This window comes from Akebia trifoliata, chromosome 2 (assembly GCF_017979445.1).
Source record: "Akebia trifoliata isolate Shusen 1 chromosome 2, ASM1797944v1, whole genome shotgun sequence".
Lineage (NCBI taxonomy): Eukaryota > Viridiplantae > Streptophyta > Magnoliopsida > Ranunculales > Lardizabalaceae > Akebia > Akebia trifoliata.
The window spans coordinates 4,738,652-4,764,185 of NC_141376.1; the positions used below are offsets into that span (position 1 = coordinate 4,738,652).

The window sequence follows — 25,534 nt, forward strand, 5'->3', positions numbered from 1 at the left end:
ACAAAGCACTGGTGGTTGTGCATAGTCCAAGTACAAATATGCTCCAATGCCCGAATTAGGGATTTTAATCAAATTTTGTAGTCCAAATTAAAATATCTTAATTCAATGTCTTCTCATTGAGATTTCATCCATATTTATATATTTTTTCCTCGAGTCGTGTTGGATTGACCTTAGGCTGGAATCTCATATCGCACTTCTTGACGTGAAAGTGTATGGGAACCATAGATGATTTTCATCAAGCATTATTCTTTTTCCTCTCCAAAAGTTAAGAGCCTCATCTCTAGTTTGTAACTCTAAATTTCTGGATAATGTAAGAGATCTCTTTTGATTATTGATGCTTGGCAACTTTGAGTTTGAATTCTCTTAACATCAAGTTACTAAATTTATTAATAGACTTAACTAGTTCTTTATATATATAAAAAATGAAATGATATTTCTAAATCCTTTTTTTAAAAAGGTTAGGATCTTTTGACTCCTAAAAATGACTTATGAAAAGAACACATAATCCCAACTCTTTAAATCCAAAATCCAATGATTGAGATTTATCCAAAGGATAAGTATCTTCAAGATTTATGTTATTAAGATACTTACAAATCTCAATTATTGGATTTTGTGTTTAAAAGGTTAGAATCATATGTTTTTTTCATGAGTCATTCATAAGAGTCAACATATCCCAACCCTTTTTAAAATATATAAATTTTATCGAAAGTTGTGCCTAAACTTACAAATTAGGTGGATAATATTGTTTTAGTCTATCATACACAACATAATTGACGAAAATTAGGGATTGATCCTTACACTATCATCATCACAAATTTTATATGCCTAATTGATTTTGAAATTCTTTTCAATCTTTGGTTTTTTTTTTTTTTTTCGTTTCTCGTCTTATTTGTGATGAAATATATAATTTCATTAATTGATATGTCATAAGTAAATGTTGGTGTGCCAATCATTAAAAATTGATAAATTGCAATAATATAAAATATTAAAATAAAATTGTAATTACTTTTGTCAGAAAATACTTCAAAGAAACACAAATGATGCTAAAATATCTATATAAAATGAATACTATATTTAGTAACCCCCCTAAAAAAAGAAAATGAAAATTCCTTAAATCTGAAAAACCCAAGAAATTTAAGAATAGATCAGTGTTCCGGGGGAGAGAAATATCAACCTAGAACACTCTGTACTAATTCCTGGATGGGGGTATATCCGTACGGAAGAACCTTCCTAATGCAAAAGAACCTCTTTATACTTACGTAACTATAAACTGTACAAGTGACGTACCACCACGTGCTTACGCAAGACTGGTCAAATGGAGTAATTCTATCCCCTAAAAACACTAGTGTTAAATGACGTTTAAGCTAATCCCTCAAACGAACAATTGAGATGGGAAAAATCCAATAAATAAAAAGCTAACGTGTGTGTTAACTGTGTGCGGTTAAAGGCAGCCAACTATGGTAAGATGGGGTAGAGTTGAGTTAGCAGCCTTTAAAATACCCTTACAAGTTCCAAGGCCCCCAACGCGTCGTTTAGAAGAGTAAAGGTAAACAGTCGTCAGTCTTCGGTTTGGAGTGCCAAATGGAGTAGTGAAGAAAGGATAGTGTCTGAGGCGGAGACGGAGGCGAGACAGGAGAATCACATCACCTCTTAAGCCAATTCGAGAAGTAATTATTCGAATTCCTTACTTTTTTCTATGAAGCGTTCTTGAATTCTCCTTTCGTTTATTTCTTTCACTTCTCTCTCTCTCTCTCTCTCTCTCTAGAATCACACAGATTGCGCTTTGTTGGATTGCTCTTGTTAGTTGTTCGATTTTGTGTATAGGAGGTTTATTCTAGTCCTGGAATTACTCCAAATCCCCAACATATTCTTGGTCTTATCCAGGAATGGAATAGTGCCTAAGCCTCTAAATTAGGCAATTTCTATTATTGGATAGACACACAATTACTAGCCGGCTAACTTCTATCTCGAATTTGACCTAGAAATTGGTTGCACGTATCTCGAGTTGAAACATGTATGGTTGGTTCTGAGTGATTATAAGTGTGCGTAATACAATCGCAATCAATTTCTTGGTGATTATTTCTATGATTTCTTTGGATCCACTAATTTCTTGAATTTATGTTGTAACCAGTGTGTAAACATAATGCTCGATTTTGTGTTTTTTTTTTCTTCCTTTTATAATTGTTGTGCTTTCTAATTCTAAGTGGAATGACTGATGTAGCTTTGAATATTTATATTAAAAAAAAAAAAAAAAATTGATGTAATTTTGAACTTTGTAAAACACACACAGGTGCTGGGTCCTCATTTCAATTGGGTCACAATGTGTCCTACGGCCCCTGTCTCTCCGCCTGCTGATATTGGTTTTCATTCGACCGATGAGGAGATCATCATGGCCTTTGAAAGATACATGCAAGGGGCACTGCTCCCATCCAACGTGATCACAGAGGTGAACCCTCACAATGTTTTACCCTGGAATTTACCTCGTAAGTATTGATTAGAACCATTTATAAATTATAATGGCTTGTTTTTTTTTACGTTTTTCATGTGTGCCTATCCTCATAAGTGTTGTTTCTTCTCACAAAAGTTTTTTTTTTGGTCTTTCTTTGTAACATGGTTCTCTCTTTATATGATTGGAAGGCTTGTGTGAAATCCTATAACACTGGCTGAAGAAGACTCTGACTTTCTCCTTTGTATATAGGTCGATATTCGACATTAGGAGCATGCCTGTGCTGGGAATTCAGCTAAAGGGCTTGTTAGTATATTTTGTGTTCCCACTTTCAAAGTGCCATTAATTAGTGCACAAGCCTCGATATGGATGTATTATTGACATGTGTGTGTGCCAATGTTGCACATACCTATGAGGATGTATTTAGAAACATTGCAAATCAAGATTATATGGTAATGTTCATAGTTTCGTATGTGCACTACACACAAGTTATTGCATGTAAAAAGTATGGCTATTGTGATGTTTTACGTTGTTTTGACTATAAGTGAATTTTTAACTGTGTAGAATTTGTTGTTGAACTTGGGAAAGTCTGTTTCCAAAATGAGTTTCTTGAGGTTGGCTTAGGTTTTGAAGGTGAGGCTTGTGGAGTGTTGATACCACGACCTGGGTTCAAAACTTGTTGAACCTGCCTTCAACTGTACTGACCACTAACCCTTGCTTGCCTAGCAACAAAAAAAATTGTTGGCTTAGGTTTCAATTGAAATTCTAATGCCAACAAATTAGGATTCTCTAGTTCAAGACATTGTATTAGTTAGCACAAACCTTCTTCATCTTGAGAAATGAAGATGATTTTCACTTCTTTCCTCAATCCGTCTCCTTCCCATAAGATATTATTTTTCTTATTTGTTCTCCTCACGTTTAAGGTAAAGCTCTTATTAACTTAGGAAGGAAACGATGACATTTGATCAAATATTCTTGGTTAAAGATTTGGAAATGTAGGTAGGACCTTCACTCTAAGTATATATGTGATACTATTGTAGTTATACTTGGAATGTGGAATGTCAGTGAAATTGAAATCTGAAAACTTCAACGGAGAAGGATTACTTTATGTCTTTGCGTCTGCCACCTAAAAATCCTTGCATCGTCTTTTTTTTTTCCTTTTTGTTTTTTGCGAGGCGGAGGAAACACTACTTGTACCATATCAACAGATAATGTAATGATCTTTGATAGGATCTTGCATTTTTTAGAGCCAGTTATGTTTTGGAAGTGAAAGTATGTCGTCAGCCCATCCAGTTATTGTGATCCCCAGCCATTATAGACTTCTTTAACTCAGTTTTGGATCTTGTCTCACAAAGACAGGTCCAGTTGATTTATCGTGCCTATAACACGCAATAACAGCTTGATCCCTCTTTTTCTGTATGATAATTCTGCTTATGGAGGTGCATGGTGTTTGCAGAGGACGTTTGGTACTTATTCAACTCAGAGGACCCTAAAACTACTGCAACCGGATGCTGGAAGGCCACAGTGGAAGATTTCAGGATACGTGCTAATTCTTCTACCACTGGTTCAAGAACTACTCTTGAATTCTACAAGGGACTCGCCCCTCATGAAAGAAAAACTGAATGGGCAATGCATGAGTACCGAGTAAATCGAAAGGGAGTCTCTGAGATTAACAAGATACAGGTATTATTAAGGACATACAAACCCTTATACAATTCTAAGCTGACATATTTATTTACATTCTAAACTAACCTACCAGTCAACCAATGGTTTGGTTGCATACTATTTTGCAGGACTCTAGATCACTTTCTAGAGTATTTCTAACTTATGATCAAAGTTCAAACCACAAAGAACAACACAACCAAGCTGGAGCACGTGATGCCAAGGACAAGTCAATCATGCTAAATGCTGAAGAAAACAACCACAACGCACAAGATCTCAGCAGGAGGCATCAGGTAGGTGATATTCAAATTTCTTGTTTCCAGTTGAGTAGGGTACTTTAGCTAACCCCAAATCTTCGTGATAAAGTGAATTTTACTATTGACACCTCACATGTAGGTTTAAAACCAAATGTTGGCTATGTTATGGCTGTATTTCTTTATCTTGTACCAGTTCAATATTGTTCATGCCTGTGTAGGTGATCAATGGGGTTGATGAAGTTGGGACCTTGGCAGCCCCTGAGAGAAATATAGGAGACCCATGGTTTGATTATCCAGTTGATGGAGACTACTTGGAATTACTAGATCTTGAAAATCTAGAATCGCCTTCTTCAAGTTCAGAAAATTCAAGTTGTTTGACCATGTCGTCAGATGACGGGTTTGATCCATCAGCTATGTTGCGGCAACTAGAAGCTGGAAATGACCAAGACATGCAGCAGAAGCATACAGCTAGCAAATTTAGTGTTTCTGTATCTCACAGACCAAATCAGGTGGTTATCAGGCCAGAATCTTCAGGTATGTCCATCAATGTAGTCTTAGCTTTGTTGACTTTGTTGCTTCCTTTATTTGGCACCCAGTCCACACGTTCTTTATTTGGCATGCATCGTGCACGATCTTGTCTGGGTATTGTAAGTTCTACATGATTTAAAGTCTTAGATTTTGGATCAGAAATTCAGAATCGTACCTGGCCAATGGATGATCTGGGGTGAAGAGAATTGATTCACTCAAAAAATCCAAAAAAAAAATTAATTACAAATATAAATTTTTAACTAAACAAATATTTATTGATTAACATCTTCAAACTTGTTGAAATCTATGGTTCCCACTGCTGTACTATGGTTCACTAATTATGGCGACATAAATGTATCGCCCATTGAGGGATGATGGGTTCACTATTTAATGAGTTGCGCTCTGTTAATATAAATCTTTGTACTAGATTCTTAGAATGCTAGGCTCAAGTTTAGCAGTGAGTGACAAAATGAGGTCTGAACTTGGACTTTTTTGGGCATCTCTACATCAGCTAGTAATCTTAAGATTCTGTGGCCACTATTCTTTAAACTTACAATTTCTTGTAAGGAACCGTTAGTTATTCTTCCCAGATGGGCGAGTTGAACAATGTCCTGGCTTCAGAAGTAGCTTGAGGTACTGGTCTGGGATTTATATAACCATCATACAGTCTATAAATTACGAGTGCATCAGCTATGAATGCACAGACAGGGCAATATTGACTTGTCAATTGATAGACCATACATGTAACTTGTAGATCAAAAATCAATCTGAATGAATGATCATAGGCAGTATATATTTTGGATTCACTCATTTGGGCAGCGCTGCAAATGGTAAATGTTTCCCTATATTACCAATTAAGATTTTATTGGCCACATTTTGAGTGTAATATAGGCTTATACTTAATGGTTGGTCTAGTTTGCTCTGCATGTGAATACTACTATACTGAGGTAGTAGAATGGACCATTTTCAATGCTTATATCAGTGAGTCTTTTTAAGTAATAAAAATAACAGCAACATGGCGGCTCTTGTATCCATTCTAAGTTTCGGTTATTACTTGTTTTGAAATTTGGACAGGCTTTCTTCTAGGTAGCAATAGAAGCAGCTTGCCAAGTGTCCGAGACACTTCTCTTCCAGGTTTGGCCATTGAGCAGAAAATTCGCGAGGGTGATATGAATCGATTACCTTCAAAGAGATCACAAAACATTCTCCTTGGCAGCAATAGAAGCAGCTTGCCAAGTGTCCGAGACACTTCTCTTCCAGGTTTGGCCATTGAGCAGAAAATTCGCGAGGGTGATATGAATCGATTACCTTCAAAGAGATCACAAAACGTTCTCCTTGGCAGCAATAGAAGCAGCTTGCCAAGTGGCAAGAACCTCGTCCGAGACACTTCTCTTCCAGGTTTGACCATTGAGAAGAAAATTCGTGAGGGTGATGTGAATGGACGACTTTCAAATATATCTCAAAATGAAGTGGCATCGTCATCCAAAAGCATTAAAGCAGCAGCAGCAGCAACAGCAACTGCTGGGGATGGTAAAGCTGTCGTTGGTTGGATGGCAAAGCTTAGGAAGAAATATTGCTGCTTCATGCCATTTTAGCTTATAATTGTTATATATATAGATATAGATTAATGTTCAGTTTCTTAAAATGGAATAATATGTAAATATCTTTCACTTATTAGGGAAAAAAAGAAGAACAATAGTCATGTTAGTATTCTTCTCAATTGTAAAGAAGAATTACAACCTCTTTTAGTACCTAGGTATTTGGTATAAACTATAAATGTATACCTTGGACTTATGAAATATTATCTAATTATTGTAGGCTTGTCGTGGACTGTCACTGATTGACGGGTTTGGTTTGGGTTTGAGACTGGTGGAACTGTATCCGAACCCGACCCTGCCCGAATACTAATAAGATGCAAAATATGTGATCAGCTTTGGCTGTGAGTAGCTTATAATCTTTTTCTACAGCTCCACTTGGTAGGACCACAAATTGGTGGATGAGAAATATGCCGTGTGTTCTGGGAAACATTTTTTCTACAGCTCCACATTGGTGGATTACCAAATTGGCAATCCAACCCCCACAGCTCTCTAGATTTCATGGAAAAATTCGGATTCCAAAAAAAAAAAAAATAATAATCCAAGGTTTTGAAAATGAAGGCTACTGATCTGTTGCTAAACTCCCAAATTAAAATTTAACGGTGAAAAATAAATCTTGTTAAGGATTTTTTTTAATTTTTTAAATTGAAGTTCAGAGAATTTTATCCTTGTATAATGGTTTTGGATGTCACAACTACACTTAGTAAGATTAGACTTACTCGTGTAAAATGTGTCAAAGAGTTGTGCTATAATGACTTCATTCCCCCGCTGTTGAGCTGATGTGGCAATGTACAGAGAGCCATAGATTTCATTCTTTAGAAACATGGAAAGAGATCTATCAGTACAGTATTGCACAAAGTCAGCTCAACATTTTTCATGTGTCAAATCTTACTAAGTTAGTAAGACTAGACTTACTTCTGTGTAATTATGTGTCGTAGAAAATTTTTTCAGTCTTGTGGGAGTCAGGAAGAGAACCTTCGCAGATGGGTGAGGGAAGGGATGTCCTAAACGCCACTAGTGAAGACGTCTGGCTGACATAGTGTGGAATCTTTCGAAAGAAACTCCAAAACAATTAATGACTAATAATATGTTGCCACGTTTCACTCGAGACTCCTGAAGTCTTCGGTTCTGAAAATGTACTTAAACAATTACCACATTATCCTCTTAAAAATTAAAATTTACTAAAATACCACTTAGTCTCATATTGTATGGTAACTAGTTGTGATCTTTCTTTTTGTAGGAAGACATAAATGCCCCTTACTTAAGACGTAAATGGCAAATTGATTCAGACTACCTTAATGGCTTAATATGAAAGGGAACACCACATAGTTCCTATTTCAGGATGGATAAGATGGTGGAAGTCAAGGTGTCTCTTTAGTGCTAAAATTTGAGATTATCCATGCTTTTAGAAAAAGTTGAATTTAAATGCATTCGAGTCGCGATAAAATGTATGTGGTTCGTACGTGGCAAATGTATAGCATCATAGATCTTTTTCTTCGGGATACACAAGAAAAATTATCTATGATTCTGTGCACTTGCCAAATCAGCTGTGCACAAACAACATACATTTTAGTGCATCATTTTGTCATTAGTCTATGTATTATTTGTATATGTATGAGTCTCATTAGATTAGGTATTTCTTTCAAAGTCAATAGAATCTGTTTCTTTAATTTATGTCCAATCAAAAAATCATAATGGGTCATCTCGCCATTCCATCTGTTTCATAATTGAAATAATAATTTCTAAGATTTGAAATTATTTGTACTTTGAAGACTTTGGTTCTATGTGACTTAGCGTCCATGCCAACACTAAAAAACACAAGTTTTTGACAATGTTCAAAATAAGCACTACTATAGAACATGTTTTTATGACCCTCACAAAATGAAATTAGAAATCAAAATCAATATGTACCAAAATGCACTAAATTTGCAAATTGAAATAAAAATGGAGGCTAAGAATTTGAAGATATATGGTATAGAACACATGGGACTACTTAGGGGTTACCAGCCATGAGATCTCTTGGGGGGGAAAAAAATCAAAATTATCAAATGATCTCAATAAATAATTTATTTTTATTGTTCTAGTTTTTAAGTAAATAGTATATATAAAAAAAAAAAAATTCTTCATGGCCCAACTCAAATTTTATTCAAATAAATCATAGTTAAGATCATTTGAGGTTGGGATTGTCCAACTCTCATATTGGCAGCCTTACTTTTTAAAGCCATTTTATCTGCTTGACACAAGGGCAAAACAAGCAATTTAGGAAGCTAATTGAAAAATTGAAGGTGAGGGCGACTAGCATGTCTAATTTTGTAGATCCTTGGGTTTTTACAAATGAAATTATCAACAAATTTGTGAAGAATAAGTCATGTTTATACACTTCTGCAAATATAAGTCAGAACATGATTACACTACACTTGATATAAGTAGTTTAATTAATTAAATGATAATTAAATAGTAATTACTTAATTAATTATATATTTTATTATGTAGGACCATCTTAGAGTTTTTGACCTCCTAATTGGGGGTCTACTTCTTTATAATGTAATTTTGTCAGGGTGGTTGCCAAACAACATAACACGCTCAAAGGGGTCTTTTTTTATTGTTATTTTTTCTAGAAAATATATTATACCAAATAGATCTTTGCCCAAAGATTTGATGAAAGTCACATATTTTTTTAGTCAAACACATTATCATGAATTTTAAGGACAGTTTACTTTTCTTATTGACAAATTATTCAACAATTACTTTTAATATTAAGAAATTAGAGAACTTCATTGTGCTTTTATATTTATCTTATTCTTATTTAAGTAGTTAATGAAGAGAGCTGCTATTGACCAACCAACTTTCGCTAATGCCAGTTAATCTTTGTTGATTTACATATGAATTGAGTTGGTGTGGCAATAGATTCTCTTTTAATGAATGATAATAAGGTAATCTTGGATTCGTCTGTATCTATCATTCAATTTAAGTATCCCATCAAGTTATAAAAGGGCAATTTAGTCATTTAAAATGGAGGGCGTTCATCGTTGAATCCATTCAGCTAGTCAGCGGTCGGCAACATCTCTCCGTGTCTGGCCATTCTTTTGGCTTCTCTAGTTCTCTTCCACACACTCTCTCTCTGTTTATAAATCGTTGCTTTGCGCGTTAAACTGTAAGAGAAAGGGGAAGAAATTGATTCATTTTTCTTTAATTTTTCTCCTCCCCAGGAATTTGAGAGGAGTTCTCTTGCTTCAAATTTTGAGTTAATTTGATTTAAGTTTCGGGTTTCTTTTTTATAAGTAGATTCTCATCGATTTTGGGGGTTTCCTCTGTTACAAATCGAATGAATGATCCAAGTAAGAGATCAAATCAAGTTCACTTTTTTATCTGACATTTGAGGTTTTTTGTTGCTTGAATTACTGGGGTTTTTTTTTTTTTTTTTACTTTTTAGTTCGATTATAAGGGTTTTCTCCAGAAGACGCAAACCCAAATTGAAGAAAAGGAGCAGAGCTTCTAGATTGGATCTGGGTTTCAATTGTTTTCTCATTTGGATCTGAATTAGCATTGATGGGAGGGCAATGCAGCAAGAACACAGATGAATCGCCTTCGGTTATCCAATCGAATAGCGATTCGGAGTACGGTGCCGAGTTGAGCTCTTATGCGGATGCATGTAGGCTTGACCCGGACTTACAGTCCTTCGACACCACCCTCCAAACCCGTACGAACCGTGTGATCAACAGCGTTGCTGTTGGTGTCGAGCTTCGATCCCTCTCTTTCGATTCTCTGAAAGAAGTCACTGGAAGCTTGCTTGAGATGAACCAAGAAGTAGTTAAGATCATCTTAGATTGCAAGAAAGATATCTGGAATAACAAAGAGCTTTCTGAGCTTGTCGAGGAGTACTTTGAGAATAGTTTACAGACCTTAGATTTCTGTACTTCCTTGGAGAAATGCCTTAAGAAAGCCCGCGACAGACAATTGATCATCCGTGTTGCGCTCCAACGTTTCGAAGAGGAAGATGGGGTGGATGAGCTAAAGTATTCGAGGACATCAGAGGAATTAAAAAATTTCAAGGCGGCTGGAGACCCGTTCACGGAGGAGTTCTTCCAGACCTTCAGATGTGTTTATAACCAGCAATTAATGATGTTAAAGAAATTGCAACTTCGGAAGAGAAAGGTTGATAAGAAACTCAAATCTGTTAAGGCTTGGAGGAAGGTCTCAAACATTATCTTTGCTGCGGCTTTTGCTGCCTTTTTGATATGCTCGGTGGTGACAGCAGCCATTGCTGCACCACCTGTTGCGTCTGCTCTCGCAGCTGCCACTGCGGTTCCTTTAGGATCAATGGGCAAATGGTTTGACTCACTTTGGAAGAAGTATGGTGATGCATTAAAAGAGCAAAAGGAGTTAATTACCTCAATGCGAGCAGGCACTTACATTGCACTTAAAGACTTGGATAGCATCCGAGTTCTTGTTGACCGATTGGAAATAGAGATTGAATCCCTGCTACAGACTGCTGATTTTGCTATTAGAGAAGAGGCTGTGAAGTTCGGGATAGAGGAGATCAAGAAAAAGTTGGGGTTGTTTATGCAGAGCATTGATGATTTGAGTGAACACAGTAACAAGTGCAGTCGGGATATACAGAGGGCGAGGACAGTAGTGCTTGAGAGGATTATCAAACATCGCGACAAATGAAGAAGCTTACTCGGTATGCTCGAAAAACTGTTGGTGTCTTATGTTCGGTTAAGAAAAGATTGGTAACGCTATATCTTGGATCCCTCTGTGTGATTGGAAGAAATAGTATATCTTGGATCCATCTGTGTGATTAGAATAAATAGTTGATATATTTGTGCATGTTCCTTGACACATTATGAATTTTGCTCTTTTTAAATCTAGTCAAAGTTTTTTTTTTCACTTCAATAGCGTTTATCTGGTTTCTGAATTGCTAGCAATCACACATTTTATTAAGGTGCCGAATGTTTGTTAGTTTCTCTATTTGAGTCTAGAAAATGTAATTTGCCAATAATGTGGATGAATCCAATAGTTGTACTGTTCTTGTTAATGCCAACTGACTCTTCATTGTATGCTTTTCCTTATGTTAATATTGTTAAATGTGAAGGCTTTAGAAAGAAAGCGAAGAAGGTTCTCTCCTGGGAGCAATAAAAGTACAGTAACATTATCCACAATAACATTTATAAGACTGCAGGCAATTTAGACTTCATGATGAAGGGTGGTAGCTGATGAGGAGGAAATACGGTGGCAAGAGACATATCCATCCATATATTTCTGTTGCACATGGCATATATTCAAAACCTTGCCTTCACTCTTGAACCTATTAAAAAAGTTCATGAAAGGAAAACCGAAGTACACTTATCTATTGCTCATATATCCCTACCATCTGCATACATATAGGTATGTAAGTCAAATGAGGATGATTAGTGAATACAAACTACTTCTGTGATATGTTGGAAGAAATAGGCTCCCCATCAGTTAGACAATGGTTTCAGTTAAGTTCAAGATGTGAAGCAACTAGTCTAGCCTTAAAAGAATTTAGGTTGGCCCACCAAGACATTAAAAAAAATTCCAATTGAGTAGATTAGCTCTAATCCTAGTGAAATTATCCGACATGTTTCATAAAATAATTTACAAGAAAAAACTAAGTAGATCTAGAAAGGCCATCAATATAGTGAACATTCACCAAGTAAACTGATTTTGCAAAACAATCCAAGCGTAAGAAGATGATGAACAAGCTTTTAGTAAATTAATACTTTACATGTGAGAAGTTGTCTTACATAAAGAAGACTTACAAAGTTGTTGTGAACAATAAATAGACAAATGTGGAGAAGCATAAAAAGAAGCCATTCTCTTTCTCTCTGAACCGTATGAAGCCATGCTTTCTACCATGGTAAATTAATCGAACTTTTTGGATATTGGGTTGATTTATGACCTAGCACAATGATGTAGGACGGTGAGGGGAGATAAGAAAATATGGGGGTTTTAGGGAATTTGGTTTAAGATTTTAGGTAAGGACTAAGGATTTGAGATTGGGTTTACAATTTGGGTTAGGATAGGTAAACCTAAAAGTAAAATATATATATATTTTCTCACAATTACGACAATTTCAGTAGGGTAGATGAAAAAGGTTAAAGAATGGTTAAAGGTTAAGAGAAAGGATAAATGATTATGTGATAGAGAGATTGGAGAAAAGGTTAAGTACATGGAAGGCCAATTATTTGTCGAAAGGAGGGAAAATAACTTTGATCAAAAGTACACTTACGAGCATCCCGGTTTACTTTCTCTCGTTGTTTACGCTCCCGAGATCCGTTGAAATGAGATTGGAGAGGCTCATGAGAAATTTCTTGTGGAATGATAAGAGCGGAAAGAGGAAGTATCATTTGGTCAGATGGAAGGTAATCTGTATGCCGAAGAAGAAAGGGGGGTTGGGCATTAGGGGGTTGAGATTAACTAATAGGGCGCTTCTAGGAAAATGGCTTTGGAGATTTGGTGAGGAGAAGGAAAATCTGTGGAGGAGGATTATTATGGCTAGGTATGGGGAGAGGACTCTAGGTTGGTATAGTGGAGAGTCTAATCATTCTTATGGGTGTAGTGTTTGGAAAGGGATTCTTAAAGTGAGTGAGGATTTTGAGAGTGGGATTAGATTCAAAGCGGGTATGGGAAACAAAATCAGATTTTGGGAAGATAGGTGGTGTGGCACATTGCCTCTGGCTACTCAATTTCCGTCTTTGTACGCTTGTTCCGTGAAGAAGAACCGCTCAATCCAGCAGTGTTTGATTCGCAGCGAGGCTAATTCTACCTGGAGTTTGGGGTTCAGGAGAAACTTTAATGATTGGGAATTAACCGATGTGACATCTTTCCTTGGTCTTTTATATACTGTCCATCTCAACGAGAGCGAACAGGATAAATGGGAATGGATAAGGGCTAAAGATAAGAGATTCTCTGTCAAGTCTTTTCATAAGTGGCTCACTCCTTTTGCAGAGCGATTTCCAGCGAGTTCCATCATTTGGTATAAGTTTGTTCCCTCTAAAATCTCTTTTTTTGTTTGGTTGGCCTCTCTTGGAAGGATTCTTACGTTGGACAATTTGATCGTTCGGGGTTGGATCACTCCCAATTGTTGTCCCCTATGTTTGAGGGAAGGGGAATCAGTTGATCATATTTTCATTCATTGTTCCTTTTCTTATTATATTTGGTCTAATTTCCTAGATCTTTTCCGTATTAATTGGGTCTTCCCACGTAAATTCTCCTCGTTGCTAGTTGAGTGGAACAGTAATACTTTTCATACCAGAAAACGGTTCTTGTGGACAATGCTTCCATCAGCAATTGCTTGGGGGGTTTGGAATGAGCGAAATAACAGAGTTTTCAATAATAAGATCGGTAGTTCTCATGCTGGTTTCTTGGAGATCTTGGGCCTTTTATACTTTTGGTTCAATCAGAATATAGATTTCGTGGGGATTACTTTTGACGATTTTATTTTTAGATGGGACACTTTTTGTAATCATTGATGTTGTAGCTTTCCTTTTCTTTTGTAGCTCTTTATGAGGCTTTCTCGGCCTCTTTGTATCTTGTTTTCCCTTTTTCAATATATTATACTTATCAAAAAAAAAAAAATGATTATGGATTGCTGTTTGTAAGTTTCAAGAATCAAGAATCAAGAATCAAGACTCAGGAAAATCAAGAAAAACAAAAGAATAGAAAAAAAAATAAAGATTAGAGGAAACAAGAGGAGTAGAAAGATAAAACCTTGAAATCACACCAAAGGTTTTTTAGAATCACAACAAGAAGATGGAGAACTCACTTCACTCCATGAAAGAAACACATTCTTTATTCATAAAAAATTTCATTTATTCATTAATATAAAAATCTAATACAATTTATATAAAGAAAATAAATTAAGAATCATAGTCAAACTAAAATACCAAATAAATATATCAAATTTTTGTAATTTTCTTTCTCCCAATTTTTCAACCCTAATAAACTTAGATAAAAGACAAACTAAAGTTACTAAACTGCCCCTAAATATTATAATAAGACTATGGGCTAATAAAATATCAAAATAAGTCCAGAAAATATGAAAATCAAACCCTAAAACATAAATCTAAATAAAAACTAAAATCTACTCTTTAAAATTTGATGTTCCCATAATTCTCTTAGACTAGGAAGATTTCGCCACTGGGGAAATAAAATTGTAGTAATTCTCATCATCAGTTGCGTTTCGCATTATTCTCCTCTGGTTGGAGAAAATTTATCCTTGAGTTTTAAAGTGCTTAAGAATGATCATGACAATTATAGTTCATCCATTTTGGCAAATATTCATCCTCGTGTCTTGATCTTGTGTTGAACTATTAACTTCAAATTGTGATTTTCTATCTTGGTAAAGTCTTCGTTGTACCTGTTTAAGATGATTAAGTCGATTTGAGGTAGTGATGGAACAACTGCATCATGAACAAAAAGTGTAGATATCTCCAAAAGATCTTCCTTAGGCTCTTTTAACGTAATTTTTTACTTCATGATCTTTTTCAAGATCCAATAATGATGTCTCACACTCCTCAATCTCACTATCGCTTAGATCAGGCTCATAGATTTTTTCATTACTCGCCTTGAGTTTAAAATGATGGACTTTCGTCACATTTACTTTATTATCTCTGTTTTAGTACTCCGATTTAAAGTGTTTAGAATGATTGCACTTGGAGCACAAGTTTTTTTGTTTGAATTCATACCATGAATCACTTGATTGCCTGTGCTCTTTGCTTTCCTTTATAATACGTTCACGAAGAATCCAAAAATATACTTGAGAGTGGTGCGTTCGACGTAATTCTGACAACATATATTTCAACTCCTTTGAGAACATCTTTGTTGAGTTCTTCTCCCATCAACGCGATCTGCTAATTTGTGTTGTGATACCAAATCTAATGCAGGACGATGAGGGGAGATAAGAAAATATGTGGTTTTTAGGGAATTTGATTTAGGATTTTGGGTAAGGATTAAAGATTTGAAATTGGATTTACGATTTGGATTAGGATAGGTAAAACCAAAAGTAAAATATATATTTTTTTCCTCGCAATTACGACAATTTTAGTAGGATAGATGAAAAGGGTTAAAGAATGGTTAAATGTTAAAAAAAAGGATAAAAGATATTAGATTGAGGTTTGTAGGTTTCAAGAATCAAGAATATCAAGAAGAACAAAAGAATAGAAAAAAGTAAAATAAATAAAGATTAGAGAAAAAACGAAAAGCGGTAGAAGGATAGAACCTTGAAATCACACGAAGGATTTCTTTGAATCACACCAAAAATGGTGGAGAACTCACTTCACTCCATGAAAGAAACACATTCTTTATTTATGAAAATCTTCATTCATTCATTAATAAATAAAAAAACCTAATACAATCTATATAAAGAAAATAAATCAAGAATCCTAGTCAAACTAAAATACCAAATAAATAAATTTAATTTTCGTAACTTTATCTCTCCTAATTTTCCAACCCTAATAAATTTAAATAAAAAACAAACTAAAGTTAAAAAACTGCTCCTACATATTATACTAAGACCACGGGCCAATAAAACATCAAAATAAGTCCCAAAAACATGAAAATAAAGCCTTAAAACAGAAATCTAAATAAAAACTAAAAATCTACTCTTTAAGATTTGATATTCTAATATTTCATGGACATAAGCATACCTTATCATCATCAAAGCCAAAAATTTGGTGTCTGCTGAATGTATCTTGTTCTACAATTTAATTCAAAACATTTTTATCCCCATTTTTTGTCCACATTTTCCCTGCTCTTGAGAGGTGCTTAAGTGAGAAATGACCACCTTATTGAGGGTTTTCAATTGACGAACAACTTCCTTGTTTATGTCAAAATTGATATCAAACACACATCTACTTATGTACTTCATTGTTGGTCAGTGGATTATCATATGTTTGTAATTTTTTTTTCACACATTTTAAGCTAAATTTACAAATTTGTAGATTTATCAGATTTACCGAGACTCAATGCATCAACACAAGATTCATTTTTTATTTTTATTTTGAACTTTTAAGAAGAAAAAATAGCTAAAGAATGGGGAAAACTCAAGTTTCCTTTATTTTTACGCTAAAAAAGCATATTTAAGGTTGTACAGAAATTTGGCTGTGAAACATAATTGTGAAATTTAACTATTTCCTGAAGTGCTATTGTCTTTAATGTTTGATTGTAAATGGACCACTCACTATATCCTTTGGATACTTGTGGCTGTGTATAGGATGTTACTTATGTTGTATTTGTTGCTCCAAATGGTTGGTTTTTGTGATAATAAGTGGTGAGTGTTATTGTCATTGTTTTTGCTAGGCAACCAAGGGGTTAGTGGTCATTAGGGGTGAGCGTGGGTTCAATGGGATTTGAACCTTGGTCGGGGGATCAACAATCCTCAAGCCTTACCAACTTAGCTAAGTTGGCACCTCCTCGAGTGTTATTATATGCTTGTTCTATTGATCTCCTTTACTATCAATAAAACATTTTGCAATAATTCTCTTAACTTCTATAAGTTGAATTTTTTTTTTTACCATACAGTATGCAAATTAATCTTTATCGATTTTTTGATGATCAGTCATCAAAAAGTATTATTATATTAATCAAACTTCACATCTTTCAAAAAATTTAGTATGTTACATCCAACTGAAGGAATTGCAAAAGGAGAACCCTGAACCGTAGTATTAAATTTAGACGTATTTTCATCTCCTTTTCCACAGGGCTTGGCACGAAATCTAACCAACAATTTCATTTTCTATATATTTTTGATGAATTCACTACTCATTTTGTGAAATATTTTGATGAATAGTGAATTTCCTCCAAAATAACCAAAATTTTAAGATATTAAAATGCAAGATTTCAGTGGAAATATTTCAATAAGCAGAAAAATTTGTCCGGCATATTCATTTTTTTGGAAAAATTCAATAAATGTTGATAAAAGTTGTAAAAAATAAAAAATTACTTGTAGAAAGGTCTAGTAAATTATAAATAATACTACTATTACTAATAAAAAATTATAAATAAAATTCGTTCGTTGGTATGAAAGAATTATGATTAGATAGATGTCTATACTGTTTTATTTTGATGTATTCTGATCTTATTAGTATAGCCTCATACAAGCACAAACACTCAATCACCCATGTTTTAAATAGTTAGACATTTCTTATTTATTAATATATATTTAAAAAATAACAATATGGTAGTGTGTGAACTGCGTTCACACAAGTGTTTACGTATGAAGATGTATGTAGTTAATGTGACAACTCATGTCTTATTTTCATGTATGATATTGTGTACGATTTGTCCCTCAAATACTTGTGCCAATGTGTTGCAGAACGATTTTGATCTTCTTTTTGCACTACACTCTATATGGTTGTTTACTGTATTTTGGTGAATTATATGGTTGTTTACTGTATTTTGGTGAATTATGAGTGTTTTTAAATGTTTGTTTTGTTATTTCTTTCAGTCTCTATGAAAATTTCCTCAATATTTTGTCATTTCTACAATACTTCTTCCATTTTCAGGCTGACCGAACTAGACACAAAAAATTTATACTTTGCCAGTAAGGTGAATTGTCAAAATAACTGTATTGGTGCAGGATGAAGCTTCAAAGTTTTGGAGCACCAGAGTGAGGCATAGTATGGTACCTAAATCCTTCAGGCAAAGTAAGTTATGGTTAGAGAGACAACAAGAACAATGGGCAAGCGTAATTTTCTGAGTTTCAGCTACTCTGTTACCTTCATGTTGTTGGAATACTTGTCAACAAATGCTTCATAAGAAACTAATATTATGATCTGTTAATAGAATTCACTTTTTCATGTTCATTAAAACCTGAATCATCCTCAAGGACAAGCAACAATAAACACAGGAAGCCAAGCAATATGGACTCTGTAGATTTTCATGGAAAAAAAAAAAAAAGGTTCACCATGGGATGCTCTATTACCAAACTAGTCTTACATGAACATTGGGAAAATTACACTAGGTTCAACATTTATTAGAAAAACAAAATGCAGTTGCTCATCACTCTTGACATAGAGAAATGATGATTTCGTTGGGCTATTTTTCCTTCAGCTATTGGTTGGGATCTTTGGAAAGAGAGAAACAACAGAGTGTTCTAGAGCAAGGAGAGTACGTCGGAAGTAGTGATTCTAGAGATTTTGGGGTTACTTTTCCTTTGGTTAAAAATGAGTAAAGACTTTTGGGATTTGGTCTCTAATTGGGATTCCATTTGTGACTTTCAACCCTCTATCATTCGTGTTTCTTCTGTTCTTGTTTTTTATTTTTTTTTTCATTTCTTGTCTTAGAAAAAAAAAAGACAGAGAAGAGAATAGTTAGAACAACCAACCCACAATATTGGTTTCAAGTAACCGATGGAATTTCCACAAAAAAAGGTCAGAAATTTGTCATCCACCTCCTCAATCAATTTTCAATGCCTGGGGATTATTGTGTTGTATTGAAATTATTTTATTATCATCATATAAAAAAGAGAGACCAGTAACGATACTAAAGAGAATAAGTATGCTATTAAGCAGTCCATCGTTTAATGGTGATGATGCATCATGTATTGAACTAATAGTAGAGTTCGTTCGTTCCGTTGGTACCTAATTAAGGAAGGGAATGCAGATCTCGTCCTTGGCTATGGTGAGAAATTATTAAAACCAACTGATATGATGATTTTTATGTGTTTAAGCAAAGCACAAATGATTTGAAAATCAACAAAATTGATTTAGTCTTAGAACTAGAAGTGCTCCGAAGAGCCATTCCAAACATACATGTATATAACAACCAAGGGGTCATCTATTACTTTCAACAGAAGCACTTCTATGATTCAATAAAATCAGCTCTCCTTGAATCATTCGTTAAAGAATCAAATAAAACCAAAATAAATGGAATACATCAACAAATAGGTATTCATATAATTCAGATAATATTTGATCCCTACGTTGGAACTCTATACCTCTCTATTTTTATATGGAAAATGTTTAAGTAACATTAGAGTGTATATATCATAGGGGGACATCTTTGATGTGGATGTGTGTCAAAACCATAGATACTTTCATCGAGATCTCACTTGTATCTCGATGAAAAGCATCAATGTTTCTGACCCATCCACCTCATAAATTTCCCCATGATTTTTTTTTATCTTTTACTTTTTTAAAAATATTATTATATAATTAGTAGGTAAAGACAATCTAAAATTTTGCATACATTTTTAAAATTTCTGTTCTTGATCAAACCCAAAAAAAAAAAAAATTGTTTTCTCGAATATTTTTTGAATTCGAGTTTTTCCATGAAATCTAGGGCTGTGGTGTTGGATTGCCAATGTGAGGCCCAACGAGCCTTAGTAAAATTTGAATTCTTACTATGTTAGTAACGCTAGCTTGGTGGTCAGCTGAATCGATGGAGAGGATTTCTTCCTCCATTGTCCAATGTCCAGAGGATAATAACATACCAGCATCGCTCTTTCTTTGATTTTTTTTTCCTGTTCTGTACAGTATGAGAAATTACATGAAGTTAAAGAAGAATTATAGTGGTCTGATTTCACCTTCTCAGTTGTCTCTGTAAGTCTTCAAAAAGCGATCGTCTTCCCCATTTTATTCGCAAAATTTTAGTGTTCTTGGGGGTTTAACAGACTCAAAGTTTAGGGTTTCGATTTAATAATATCATAGCCTACTGTTACATAAATTTTCTCCAGTATTTCACTTTCTACTGTCCATTTGCAAATTTTATTTCATCTTTCCTGTTATCTGGATTTCTATCACCTAATACTTACATCGTTCAAGTCTCTTGAACCATAATTGTTGATGATTGAGAAATTTTGAATCCTAAGGAGCATTTTGAGTTGAACCCATTTAATTGTCTGCAATTAGGAGTATCGTTTGCCATTATTGATATGAAGTACTCTGGATTTGTCACAAAATATATTCTTTTCTCTCATATATGTGGTTCTGGGTCGTCCAATAATTGGAAAAACTATGTTAAGGGATTACATTCCCTTCAACACAAGAAGTCTATCCAACTGGTTAGGAGGAAGATTGGGAAATCAATTAAATCAAAAGGTGTGTTGGAAAATAATAAAGACCCAAAAGTATATATGAGGGATACAATCAGTAACATATCGAAGATTTTAAGGTACTCGACTTGGGATTCTGCTCAAGAACAACTAGATTCGCTTCCCATACGATGGGATTCTTACACTATCAACCAGGTCCTTAAAACCCATCCACCAATGGAGAAGGCTTGGTTGTTTTTCAATTGGGCTTCACAACTTAAAGGGTTTAAGCAGGATCAGTTTACTTATACAACAATGCTTGATATATTTGGAGAAGCTGGAAGGATTTCATCGATGAAGCATGTCTTTAAGGAGATGCAAGATAAGGGTATAAAGGTCGATGCCGTCACATACACATCGCTTTTGCATTGGGTTTCTAAAGATGGGGATGTCGAGGGATCCTGGAAATTGTGGGAAGAGATGAAAGCTAAGGGTTGCCATCCTACAGTTGTTTCTTTTACAGCCTTTATGAAGGTTCTTTTTGATAGTGGAAGGTTGAAGGAAGCTACTGAGGTTTATAAGGAGATGCTTGAATCAGGATGTTCTCCAAATTGTTACACTTATACGGTCTTGATGGAGTATCTTGCCGGAGCTGGTGAGTCTATCTATTTTTGTGCTTTCATCTTTCCTTTCTTTGTTTGTAGAAGAACAAGTCAAACTTGCTGGGAATCTAATCAAACCTCTGGCTGAGTGTGTTTTCAAACTATGTTTTGTAACCAGATTTCATGATCTTGCTTCCTTTTTCACTTTTGGTTTACTGTTTACAGAAAATTTTGGTTATACTTCAGTTTGCATACAGTAGAATGAGAATGAGTGCATGTGAATCTATCCCAAAAATAAGAAAGAAAGAAAAGGAATGAATGCAAGTGAAACTTCTCATCGATTGGAACCAGAGTCTCTTCATTGCTACAGATCGAATCGTTGAAATACTTGTTATTTGCAGTTGCATTTATGTATGATTGTATCCATTCCTCAAATCAGTTTTCTCAATATTGAAAGGTCTCAGCTTGCTTAATTGGTAAAGTCTATGGGTGATGATACCATAGACCTTTGTTCAATTCCCACATCACTGAGTTACTACTCTCATTTAAAAACAAACCTACTACTCAACAAGGCAAAAAAAAGGTTGCTTCAACATTGGATATGATTACAGAGGTATCATATTGTTGATGAGCACGAATCAGGCTCACATTCCTATCTTTGGGAAAAAATTTGAGCTTTTGATGTACACAATACACGTGTTCACACTATACTGTTCAATGATTAATTGTAACCAGTCAAATAATGGACCACCTCACTGATGAGCATAATATGAATCAGGCTCACATTCCCATCTTTGGGTAAATTTTTGAGCTTTCGATGTACACAATACATGTGTTCACACTGTACTGTTCAATGATTAATTGTAACCAGTCAAATAATGGACCACCTCACTGATGAGCATAATATGAATCAAATTTTGACAGGACCCCAAACTGACCATTACATTGCCTCTTAACCTGATGATGAACCCAATTTGTATTAGCCATGCAAGTTTTTTTACTTTTTCTGTCTCGAATGGATATAAAAAATAGGAAATTGATATGGAAATTTTCCATGGTTGATTGATGAGGTCATGGCAGGTGGTCCATGTGTATGGGTACAACACTGGCACAACATTTATTTTCATTAAAATTACTTGAAAATTGAAACTACCCATATTGTTTTCCTAGCAATATTTATTAGGTGGGAATATGGCTATGTTTGATAAGGATGCTTGTTATCCCTTCTTCCAGTTTGCTCTCCTCATTTAACTTGGACATTAATTATTATTATTTTTACTTGTTTCAGGCAAATTCACATCAGTCCTTGAAATTTTGAGCAAAATGCAAGATGCTGGAGTACAACCTGATAAAGCTGCATGTAATATTTTAGTCCAGAAATGTTCAAGAGCTGGGGAGACACAGGCAATGGCTCACATCCTTCAGTATATGAAAGAGAATTCTCTTGTCCTTCGTTACCCTATATATCTGGAAGCACTAGAAGCGCTAAAAGATGCCGGTGAGAGTGATTATCTTCTCAGGGAAGTCAATCCCCATCTCTATTTCAGAAGTATTACCGAGGGAGAAGAATCTGACTGCAAAACAACCTCCACTGATGTTAACCATCTTATCGATAGAGGCATTGTCTTAATTCTCTTGGCAAAGCGGAATTTAATTGCTATCGACCACATACTTAATGAGATGATCTATAAGAATGTCCAATTGGATTCCAAGCTTATTTCTACCATTATTAAGGTAAATTGTGTAAATAGTAGACCAACTGGTGCTCTGTTGGTCTTCAAGTATGGTGTAAAAATGGGCATAAACATCGACAAAACTGCATACCTTGCCTTGATAGGCTTCTTCATCAGAAATAATTCTTTTTCAGAGGTCGTGGAGATTGTTGAAGAAATGTTTAGGGCTGGGGTTTCTCTTGGAACATATCTCATTTCGCTGTTGATTTACAAGCTTGGCTGTGCTCAAATGTGCACTTCTGCTAAAAAGATCTTTGATTTTTTGCCCAATCAGCAGAAGAACCATGTCACTTATAGTGCTTTAATGGGCTCCTACTTCAAATCAGAGAATGTGGATAAAGGACTTGAAATCTTTGATACCATGAGAAGGAAGGGGATCCGTTCCTCGTCTGGCACATACAAATTGTTAATAGCTGGTCTCGAAGAAGCTGGCCGACTTCATGAAGCGGAAGCTTACAGGAAAGAAAGGAAGAGCCTGCGAAGTGATGGTCATTCCCACGATATTGTTTCAATGGAGGAAGGCCTTTGTGATCTTCTCTTTGCTGGGAGTGTGACTTTATGACTTAAAACTGTAAGTGCCACAAACATACTGATAAGTTCTGTTGTTCTGGTCAAAGTGTGATTATACTTAGTAATATGGGATGAATGAAAATTCATGCTTTTGCCTTGCCCCCAGAAACTGTGAAGGAGTAGAAGTAAGGAGGCTTTTGTTTTTGGATTGGCCATTCAGGTGGAATGTACATCCATTTGTGCTTGGACATCTGACCATGAATACTGCACCTGCAATGACTCACATACTTTCATCTGCACAAGTAAATATGTAAAAATGTAGCTTATCAGAAAAAAAAAAATGGATCTTTGAAACAATGTGGAACAAATATACATATCTGGGCAGTCATTTAGGTGAAATTTGTGTTTATTGTTCTACATGTGTATTAAAATTATTTGTTATATGATTTCAATTCTATTTTTTCAAAAATTAGAAACTCAGCACTCCCATATTCAACCTAATCTTGGTAATTTTGCATCATGGTTTAAACACTGGTAATTTTAACATTTAAATTATGTTGTGATACTAATGGTTGATATGCCATTATTTTAGAACTTTTATAATGTTTTTATTATTATTTTTATGTCAAGTCCCCCCCCCCCCCCTCCTTAAATAAAGCCACATGAGTGGGTAGGTTACTTGTGTCTTGGAACATGAGCTATCTACAAAAAAGCGGGGAAAGATGACTTGTTAAAAGTTCTTTAACTAGCATTTCTTGGTTTATTTTTCATCCCTCTTTTCTCAACTCCAAAGTCTCAGAAATCAAATTGAGAAACTAGTGAGGGAATATTTTCTTTTTATGTAGAATGAAAATGTGGATGGTCAAAATTTCATCTAGTAGAGTGGAATTGGATTTGTTCCCCAAAAAAGGGAAGCAGTTTGGGAGTACAAAACTGAAGATCATGAACAACGACATTTTAGGAAAGTGGCTATGGAGGTTTGGAAAGAAATCCTCAAGCCTATGTAGGATAATTATTAAGAATAGGTATGGTAATATGAATTTTGATTGGGAAAGCTACGAGGATAGAATGACATGGATGCAGGGTTTGGAATGGGATCCAAAAAGTTTCAAATGAATTTAGGAAGGGGATTATTTTCAAAGTTCATAGCGGGGGGTAGGATTTGCTAACCTAGCTAACTTGGTAAAGGCTTGAAGAGTGTTGATCCCGTGACCTTTTTATTTATTTATTTATAATAACTAGGTTTTTTGATCCCGTGACCTAGGTTCAAATCCCATTGACCACTAACCCCTTGCTTGCCTAGCCAAAAAAAGACAAAGCTGGTGATTGGTAGATATCCTCTTGGATTAACAAGCTGGTTTTTCATGATGGGCTTCATTAAACAAAAGTGTGCTCATTGTGGCTTTTGAACTCACCATCCAAGTTTTAGGAAGGTTTAAACCTGATGTGGATGCAACCAATACTCAGAATGAAACATAGTCAACAATTTTGCATGATGTGGGTGGCTAAAACTGGAATGCCACAGCTTCCACAATTTGTTTGCTTTAAAGAAGTAGGAGTAAGAGGACAATAATGTAAAAATTTTCAGTGTTATAAAAGCTTAAATGGAGCAGACGATGGCCATCTCTACGGCCTTTCCCAATCACCCTTCCTGACTGCAGGTCCTGCACATAACAGGAGAGAAACAAACAAGGCAGTTATTCTCAACTGACTTGAAACAAAAACACCTAGGTGTTAGTAGTGCGGAAAATTAAGCCCATCTCTCACTGGGGGTTTGAACATTCACCATTTCATGCAGTTGATGTCGGCAGCAGCTTACCATGTGGTGACTTTCATCATGGTATGCTTCTTTTAGGGGTCCCCTCTAAGTAGCTTTTCCCCTAGTAATTTTGTGGCTGCCTGCTTTAATTTGGTGCCCTTCTCAAGCCTCCTAGTAGTTCTTTCCTTGTGTTGCCCCCGTCTACTACCTCCATTGTAGGGGATTCCACTTTGATTGATACCCTTCTTTTTAGGCCCAGGTCGCTCTTTCTGAGGTTTGAACTTGAGACGTGGTACTGACTCTAAAATACCAAATGATACGAAAATCTCCTAGTTGCTAGTGATACGGAATGTTAAAGCCTATATCTCTTTGGGATCTTAATAAAACCCTAGTCTGGATGAAGGAGAATTGCTTGAGGAGTCAAATTTTGCCAAACTGAAGATGCC

At 35.2% G+C, this 25,534-nt stretch overlaps 3 protein-coding genes across 7 annotated transcripts; all 3 read left to right on the forward strand.

Annotated features, from left to right (window-relative positions):
* The first annotated feature begins 1,508 nt into the window (after positions 1 to 1,508).
* LOC147408978 (uncharacterized) lies at positions 1,509 to 6,714 on the forward strand. Of its 2 annotated transcripts, none has more exons than XM_086424344.1 (6): positions 1,509 to 1,667; positions 2,291 to 2,483; positions 3,903 to 4,129; positions 4,240 to 4,401; positions 4,584 to 4,899; positions 5,968 to 6,714. In XM_086424344.1, exons 2-6 carry the CDS (start codon positions 2,321 to 2,323, stop codon positions 6,486 to 6,488), a joined length of 1,389 nt encoding a protein of 462 aa, XP_086280470.1. In that variant the 5' UTR covers positions 1,509 to 1,667; positions 2,291 to 2,320; the 3' UTR covers positions 6,489 to 6,714. The 2 variants fall into 2 exon arrangements, with proteins under 2 accessions (XP_086280470.1, XP_086280477.1); XM_086424351.1 differs by lacking the exon at positions 1,509 to 1,667 and adding an exon at positions 1,766 to 2,042.
* A 2,794-nt stretch (positions 6,715 to 9,508) lies between these two features.
* LOC147408979 (UPF0496 protein 1-like) lies at positions 9,509 to 18,298 on the forward strand. 4 transcript variants are annotated; one of them, XM_086424397.1, is made up of 2 exons: positions 9,509 to 11,172; positions 16,812 to 16,828. In XM_086424397.1, the coding sequence occupies exon 1, from the start codon at positions 10,038 to 10,040 to the stop codon at positions 11,157 to 11,159; it is 1,122 nt and encodes a 373-aa protein (XP_086280523.1). In that variant the 5' UTR covers positions 9,509 to 10,037; the 3' UTR covers positions 11,160 to 11,172; positions 16,812 to 16,828. The 4 variants fall into 4 exon arrangements, with proteins under 4 accessions (XP_086280523.1, XP_086280516.1, XP_086280503.1 ...); XM_086424390.1 differs by lacking the exon at positions 16,812 to 16,828 and adding an exon at positions 18,017 to 18,298 and having other exon boundaries at positions 9,510 to 11,172; XM_086424377.1 differs by lacking the exon at positions 16,812 to 16,828 and adding an exon at positions 18,091 to 18,298 and having other exon boundaries at positions 9,510 to 11,172.
* A 135-nt stretch (positions 18,299 to 18,433) lies between these two features.
* On the forward strand, positions 18,434 to 23,826 carry EMB3111 (Tetratricopeptide repeat (TPR)-like superfamily protein). Its single transcript, XM_086424364.1, has 3 exons — positions 18,434 to 21,139; positions 22,375 to 23,390; positions 23,496 to 23,826. Exons 1-2 carry the CDS (start codon positions 20,386 to 20,388, stop codon positions 23,379 to 23,381), a joined length of 1,761 nt encoding a protein of 586 aa, XP_086280490.1. The 5' UTR covers positions 18,434 to 20,385; the 3' UTR covers positions 23,382 to 23,390; positions 23,496 to 23,826.
* Positions 23,827 to 25,534: the final 1,708 nt, after the last annotated feature.